This window comes from Macrotis lagotis, chromosome X (assembly GCF_037893015.1).
Source record: "Macrotis lagotis isolate mMagLag1 chromosome X, bilby.v1.9.chrom.fasta, whole genome shotgun sequence".
In the NCBI taxonomy this organism is placed as follows: Eukaryota; Metazoa; Chordata; class Mammalia; order Peramelemorphia; family Peramelidae; genus Macrotis; species Macrotis lagotis.
Genome location: NC_133666.1, coordinates 691,662,846 through 691,670,913, shown reverse-complemented (window position 1 = coordinate 691,670,913; position 8,068 = coordinate 691,662,846). Strand labels below are relative to the sequence as shown.

The 8,068-nt window shown below is 58.0% G+C and overlaps 1 protein-coding gene across 1 annotated transcript; it reads right to left on the bottom strand.

Annotated features, from left to right (window-relative positions):
- Positions 1-893: 893 nt before the first annotated feature.
- Positions 894-5,953, bottom strand: MTFP1 (mitochondrial fission process 1). Its single transcript, XM_074206341.1, has 4 exons — positions 5,827-5,953; positions 3,917-4,044; positions 3,406-3,638; positions 894-1,291 (listed from the first exon to the last, which is right to left on the bottom strand). The coding sequence occupies exons 1-4, from the start codon at positions 5,888-5,890 to the stop codon at positions 1,219-1,221; spliced, it is 498 nt and encodes a 165-aa protein (XP_074062442.1). The 5' UTR covers positions 5,891-5,953; the 3' UTR covers positions 894-1,218.
- Positions 5,954-8,068: the final 2,115 nt, after the last annotated feature.

Below are 8,068 nucleotides of genomic sequence, written 5' to 3'. Positions count from 1 at the left end.
CCTCTGGCCCTCAGGTGAAGCAAAATCGCCTTCTCAGAACAGTGGTTTCAAATTACAACAAAATTAAAAATACAATAAAACTTAAAATAAACATGATTACAAGGAAAAGCAATTACCTTGAAATAGAAGGGGAAAAACTAGTTCACTGGTGGCAATGTAAGAGGATCTGTCTAAGGGGCAGCTGGGTGGTGAAGTGAAGAGAATACCAGCCTTGGAGTCAGGAGGACCTGAGTTCAAATCCAGACTCAAGAACTTAATAATTACTTAGCTGTGTGGCTTTGGGCAAGTCACTTAACCCTATTGTCTTGCAAAAAAAAAAAAAAGAATCTCTGTCCAGTCAGACTGGAAGGTCCCTAACCTTTCTGCTGTCCCTGCTCTAAAGGCTCTCCCGCCAACACTAGATTCACATCTCTCCCCTAACCCAGCCCATGGGGAACTTTCAGGCATACACAGGTCAGGCCTTTCTGGGCAGGATCCTCAGGCCCGTCCCCATATAGGCCTAATCTTTGGCAGAGTGGATAAGGAGGGAGAAGGAAGGAAAAAGCTGCCTGCCCACCCACTCCCGAAACAGAAAAGGCAAATTCTGTTGGACATGATTTATTTATTGAGCACCTCAAGAAGCCACAGCCAGGCAGAGTCCTGCCAGGGCCGTTTGCCAGGCTCCCCTTGGGGAGGCCTTCACCAGGACAGAGACACAGGGAGAGAGGCCTTCCTGGCTCTTCATGATTAGGTCACAGTATCCTGGCCTTCCCTCCCCCTCTGCTCCCAGAGACAGTGATCTGACTGCCCTTGCACACTCCCATAATTCTCCCTGAGCAACTTTGGGGCAAATCATTTTCTTTCTCTGAGCCTGTTTCTTCATCCAACAAATGGGGCTGACAACACTGGCACTATGTCAGGGGTGGGGGTGGGGGCATGCTGATGCTTCTTCCAGTGTTAGTTGTGGAGAGGAGGGAGCTAGAGAAATGCCAACCCAGTGGTCCCAAGAACTGGTGCTCCCACTAACTTCCCAGGATAACCCAGGGGCATGGTCTTCCTTCCTCTCTAGCCGTGGGAGGAGGGGACTGGCTAGGATGATCTCTGGTGTCCGTGGAGCTTGAAGGTTCTATGACTTCAGTCCCCAGGTCCCCACTTTGGAGATGTCCAGGCGGCAGCATCCGCCATGAGGATAGGATGTCAGTTGGCATGCAGGCAAAGCTGGGCCCCAGGCTGGGGGCATCAGGCAGAGCTGGGCTTCTCCTGAGAAGGGTAGATTTTCCGGAGGCTGGAGTCCATCAAGAAATCCACTGACCTGTGGAGAGGGATGGAGGTATTGTTTGGGAAAGCCAGGAAGAGGCTGCAGTGGCCCTCAGGGACAGGGAGAATCACATTTCAGAGGTGGAAGGCATGTCACCACTACTTTTGGTGGAAAAAAAAATCTACCCTCCCCATTTTACAGGGGAGGAAACTGAGGCCCAGAGAAGTTAAGATGACCTGCTCAGAGACACACAGCCAGTGAGTATCTGAAAAAGACTTTGGATCTGTACATGTGTCTTTCCCGACTCCAAGACTCATGTGATTCTATGCATTGCACCACCCAGCTAAGTGGAGCCATAAAGCAGCGAGTCAGGAAGTTCTGAGTTCAAATCTAGCCTCAGACACTTACTCGATGACCCAAGCCACTTCATTGTGTGCCTTATCTGTAAAATGAGCTGCAGAGAAAACTGGCAAACTATTCCAGTATCCCTGCCAAGAAAACTGCAAATGGGGTCCTCAAGAGTCAGACCCAATGGAAGAACAACAACCCCCCAGATGCCTCATTCCAAAAGGTGCCCCTTCCACTCGAGGGCAACCCAAATTGTTAGGAAATTTCTCCCTGATGGCAAGCCTAAGTGGGTTCCTAGTTCTGCTCCCTGGGGCCAAGCAGAGGAAGGCTCATTTTTCCTCCTTGGGTCTCTTCTTAGCCTTCTCCCGGCTAACACGGCCAATCTCTCCAACCGAGCCTTCTCCGCCATGAGCTCAGGCTTCTCATCACCATGGCTACCCTCCTCCAGTCCCTCTCCAGACTTCTTATCTTAAACCACAATGTCCAGAAATAGACCCAACGTCTAAGGAGCAGGACAGTGAGCAGCACCCTCCTCCTCCTCCAGGAAGCTCTGCCCCTCTTAACAAGGACAAAATCTACCATTCTGTTGTGTGACTAAGCTGGAAGTCTACCGAAAACCATCTGCAGAACTGCGGCAGATTTTCGCACGTACTCTTCCCCCCCAACTCCGGTCTACTGGTTCCTTCCCTAGTGCCTTCCATCCTGCTGCAGTCTCCCTCATCCTCATCCCTAGGCAGTATCAGACTTCCAAGCCCTCCCGCCATCACCCTGGGTCTCTCCTCCCACTTACTCCTCAACTCTTTGCAGTCTGGCCTGCAAAGCTCATGACTCAACAAAAACTGTCTTCTCCGAAGACTCTCTTCCCTGGCAAATGCGCTGGGCTTTTTATCAGTATCCTTCTCAGATTCTCGGCTGCAGCAGACACTACGGATCTCCCCCGTCTCCCTAGAGTTTTGGGGATGCCCCTTTCTCCCCATCCTTCTCCTGCCTCTCTGGCTGCTCAGCTCTCCTCTGCTGGTTCATCATCCCTCCCAGGACCACTGACTGGGAATGGTTCCCAAGGTTCCATCCTAAGGCCTCTCCTCTCTTGCTCTGGGTTACACTGAACCTCAGCAACTCTCTTGGATTCTGCAGATGACTCACAGACAGATGCATGTTAGCATTTAGCCTCAGTGTCTCCCTTGAGCCTCTGCCCGACCCCACCTTTCCTAACTGGATGCTCCATTGATAGCTCAAATTCAGTCTCAAACCGAACTCATGACTTTTCCCTCTATGCTGTCCCCTCTTCGACTGTCTTTATTTCTGTCCTAAAACAGCACCATCCTTCCCGCTTCCCAGCACTCTCCTTCACCCTACTGACCCAGCCAGTCTGCAACTTTCCACCTCCACAACATCGCTCACATCCACTGCTCTTCACTCCTACCCTCTCTTCCATTACCACAGCAGCCTTCTGGTCTCCCTGCCTCCTTTCCCTCCCCTCCAGCCCACTGGCCACACTGCACCCAAATTTTCCTTAAGCACAGATCTGATCATCTAATAGAGCTCCCCTCTCTAATTATCTTCATTGGCTCCCTATGAACCTCCTCCTCTCAAGGCTTGACCACAGTAACTCAGTTGCCTTCTCCCTGGAATTTCCCTCTGCTCTCACTGGGAATATCCATCCGTTCTGAGGTGGGCCCAGGTCAGCCAGGCTCTACTCTCCTCCTGACTAGGATTCTGATATCATCACTTAGGACATGCCAAGCAGATCTCTACCAGTGGTGGAGGGAAGCCCAGAGATTTCCAGCAGAGCTACCCTAACAATAGGGCCCTGTGAGCACCTGTCAATGGGGTGAATGATGATAGGTATGGCCATCAGCCCCAGGGCCGTGGTTGTCCACTTGCGGGCGGCCAGGGGCCACTTTGTGGCTCTGCTGAGGATGTAGAGAGAAGCAGCACACAGACGGTTGATGGTGAAGCCCGGGATGGCCACAGAAGCCAGCGCTTGCCAGACGAACGTGTCTACTACAGCCACGGCCATCTTGGTGGTCCTGCCAGACTCCGGGCTCGGGGCCTGTAGGGAAAACCCAACAGGACTTACAAGGTTGCATCTGAAGGGGGAACAGGTCTGGCCAGGACTACTAAATGGGAAGAGGTCCACCTTGAAAGGGGAAGAGTAGCATCACTTTAAAAGAGTTGTTCCCCGGGGAGTGAGGCTGAGGGAGGGGTACAAGACAAGTTTTTGAATAAGGTGGGGAAGTCACACCATTCCCCAGGGAAGTGGAGGGGCTGGGAGGTGGGTGAAGTATCCACAGGGCTGGACCGCAACAGAGAAACTCTCCCAATACGCACAGCTCCAGCCTTCTTGCCCTTGTCCACAGCATCAGCTACCACATAGGAGCTGGCCACCCCGTAACTCAGCCACACCATGGAAGTGGGCACAATCGCTCTGAAGGCCTCTCCCACTTCATTGGCATAACCTGGAAGAGAAAAGGGTCTTTTGTTCAGTATTTTCAGTTGTATCCAACTCTTCATGAGTGCATTTGGGGGTTTTATTGCTATTTCATTCTCTAGCTCATTTGACAGATGAGGAAACTGAGGCAATCAGTGTTAAGTGATATGACTAGGGTCACACAGGCTAAATTTGAACTCAAAAAGTTTTCCTGACTCTAGGCCCTGGACTCTATCCATTGCCTCAGAGAAAAGGCAGAAAGGGCAAAAGATTGAGGGGAGGAGAAAGGAGGATGAAGGAAAGAATAAGGTCAAAAGTCATGGAGCAAGTCTGGCCTGGCAAAAAGAGGTGAAATGATTGGGGGAGACATCAGCGTGTCCTTTGATCTCTGGGATAGACCACCTCTGGGGTACAAGGGCAGCTGAGTGTCTCAGTGGACGGAGCCTGGCCTTGGAGTCAGGACAAATGGAGTTTGAATCTGAACTCAGACACTTGAGACTAGCTTTGTGACCTTGGGCAAATCACTTAATCCTGACCGCCTCACATCGTGGCTCTGACTGATATCTGGCCCCTGACTCCCGAGGAGAAAGCGAGGCTGCTGTCTTAGGCCAGCCCCCCTCGCTCACATCCAATTCATGCGCTTGTGGGGCATCACCTCCCTGATGGCATGGCCTTTGAGAAAGGACAAACATTATCAACAAGAGCCTATCCCAGGGGCAGCTAGGTGGCGCAGTGGCTAGAGCACCGGCCCTGGAGTCGGGAGGACCCGAGTTCCAATGTGACCTCAGACATATGACCTTGGGCAAGCCTAGCAAAAAACAAAACAAGCAAAAAAGCCAAGAGCCTAGCCCCCTCCCATCCATCTGTGGCTTGGGGTCCCTCAGCAGGGTGTTCCCAGAACTCCACAGGCTCTGAGCCGGCCTCTTGGGAGGTCTGGTGAAACTTAATAGGCAGGATTACAAGGGAAGCTGCGGTTATTTGTAAAAGCATCAAATGAAAGAACTAATCAAAAAAAGCTGATTAATTTGAACTCCAGCTGTTTCTAAATGCATCACACAAAACGGTCGGGGTTACAAAGGAGCTAATTATTCTGCAATTCAGTTATTAACTACTGACAAACCAAAGCCCCCAGCAAATTCCGAAAGGCCAGGTGAAAGCCCTGCGCTAGGCTCCGGCCAGCCTGGCACTGGGGGGTGGGGGGAGTGACTAGAAAGAAAAGGCTCTTTTTCTCTCTTTTCTCCCTCCAAGCCCCTGGCACTCCTGCCGGGTTTCCCGTGTTTCCCTCCAAAACATCCTCTGGCAGAAAGAGCCCTTGCCAGGGCAACGAGCCAGCCCCCCCCCAGCTCTGCCGCCAACTGGGGGAGCGGGGCTTTGGGCAGGTAAGCGGAGGCTGCTGGTCATTCCCTGAAGCCCCCCATTGGCAGCCTTGGGGTCCTGGGCAGACCCATGGCTGGCACCTAACGGGCGTCCTGCCCCCCGCCCGGCGCTCGGCTCCCGGCGGGCTGTCCGGCCAGCACCGCCGGGCTGAGGGGTGGCAAAGGGAGGGGAGGGGGGCTGCCAGCTGCCCTCTAGGAAGGGAAGGGGTCCCCCAGCTTGCTCTAGCCTCTCGGCCCTCGAGGGACGCCCGCAGCTTAGAGGGGGACGTGAAAGGAGCCGCAGAGCAGGGGAGCTTGGGGCGCAGCTCGGGCTGGCCCCGGGTGGCCCGGACCGGACCGGGCAGCCCGGACCGGGGCTGACACGCGGCCCGGGTGTCCGGGAGCCGCTGCGGGGTGCGGGCCGGGGGTCCCCGGGGCGCGGGGCAGTGGCTCACCCAGGTAGCGCAGCCACGTGTCGCGGTAGAGGTCCGGCGGTCCGGCCCGGCCCGGCTCCGGCATGGCCGCTGGGCTCGGGCGGTCCGGCCCGGCCGCCGGGGCTGAAGGACGTTGTGTGGGCCGGCCGGCCGGACACGCGCGCCCCGCCCCCCGCTTCCTCCGGACACGCGCGCCCCGCCCCCCGCTTCCCCCGGACACGCGCGCCCGCCCCCCGCTTCCTCCGGACACGCGCGCCGCCCCCCAGGCCCGGACGCTGGGGCTCGGGGGGCCGCGGGGCGGGGCCCGGCCCCGGTGCAGAGCCGGCCTGGCCGGGCCAGTCCGGAGGCGGCGCTGGGACAGCGGGGGAAACTGAGGCCCCGGGGCGCCCGGAAGATCGGCTTCAAACCCCGCCCCGGGGCCAGGGGTCCGGGCACTCTGCTTGGGGGCTTCGGGCCGGGCAGTGGGGCGCGGTGACTCGCCCGAGGTCACGCCGCCCGAGGCCGGACTGGGACTCAGGCCCTCCCGACGCCGGGGCCGGCGCTGCGCCCCTCGGATCGGCCTCCGGGCCTCAGTTTCCCCGCGGAAACCAGCTCTGAGCGGCCGGTGCGGGCCCCCGGGCACGGGGTGCCCCTCTCGCGGGCAGCGGCGCCCGGGCAGGAGGCCGGGCACAGAGCTGTGCGCGCCGACACGGCGCCGATGCCCCCTGGCACGAGAGGCAGCGGGCAGGGGCCGTGCCCAAGCGTGGCCCCGGGTCTCCAGACCCCGGAAGTCCAGAGCGCGGCTGTGGGGGAGGGGTGTGAAGGAAGTAGAGGGGCTTTGTGGGCCGCACTTGGGGTTCCCTCCGAGCGGGGGGCGGGCCCTTGGGGACCACCCAAGCCCCCCAAATGGAATTGGGAGACAGTCCCTAGAACCACGCGGCCCTCCCAAGCCACGTGACGCCTCCTCCCTGGCCCGGGGTGCCGGGGGAGGGACTTCCGCCCTCACGTTGAGGCCCACGCGCTTGCCCTCAGTAAAGATGGCGGAGACCCCACCCCCGCCCACCGGGCCATCCAACGGCAGGCGTCTCAGCGCGCAGACGCAGTGAACAGAACCACCGAGACGGAGGCTGCGGCCTGGGGCGGGGCGTCTCTCCGGCGCCCCTGGCGGCCGGTGGCAGAACAACACGACGGAACCAAAGGCCCGGCCAGTCCGAATCAGCTTGCTTTATTGGTTGGTTAATTTTCTAGCAGAGCATCTGTCAGCCGAGCCCCCCCCAGGACCCCCGCTCCGGGAGCGCCTAGTTCACCCCCTCCCTGAGCAAGACCCCCCCCCGGGTGTCCTGGCCCTGGGCCTCCCACCCCCCGAACAGTCCCAGGCACCCCAGAATCCTCCTGAGCCGGAATATCCTCGGCCACCCAGGGGTGCTGGGGGCAGCCTCCCCGGAGTAGCCCCGGGGACTGGCCGGGCCACTGCGAGCCGCTCATCTTGTCCGGAAGCTTTCCTTGAATCAGCTGAAGGAGCCTGGCCCCCCCCTCACTCCTGCGCTTCTCCCCCCAGGGCCCGGGTCCCCTTGGGCACCCCATGGGCACCGTGGGCCCCGCCACCTAAAGGGAAATGGATTTGTTTGACTTGAGGGAATGGTCAGGAGCTTGGTTTGGTCCCCCCCGGCGCTTACGCCTCGGGTGACCAGTGGCCGCCTGTCCTGAACAGAGGCCGGAGGCCCTGGTCCTGGGCTACCTTAGTAGAGGGTGACCTTGGCCCAGTGCCTCCACCTTCCCAGGCCTCCGTTCCTGCCCTTTACAGTGAAAGGGCTGACGGAGAGGCTGTCTACAGCCCCGTGCCTCTGTGCTTCTCTTCTCTGTGTCGGCCTTTAGGCCGGCTTGGAGTTAGTTTATTTTACTTGGAGCTTGCTAGACTATAAGCCCCCCGAGAGCAGGGACAGTGCCTTCTCGGAGCCTTGCCTCTCCCTCTGTAAGGCCCATAGAACAGAGGCTGGCAGTGCTGGGCAGGGACCCAGGTCTTAGATAGAGGTAGCTCTCATTAGAGGCCACAGGAGCCCCTGAACCTCTCCAAGGAGGGGGATAGCTTGGAGAGACGGTGCTTGAGCTCCTGTGTGAGATCCCTTCTGGCTGGATAAAGTGCCCCCATGCCCAAACTGGTCCCCTGATATCAGCTACCTCTACCCTCTCTATAGCAATGTGCTTCTCAGCGCCCTGGCCAGAGTCCTGATGCCTAATACCACCCATTCCCTCCACCCCTTCTCCCTCACCAGTGTCTGGCTCC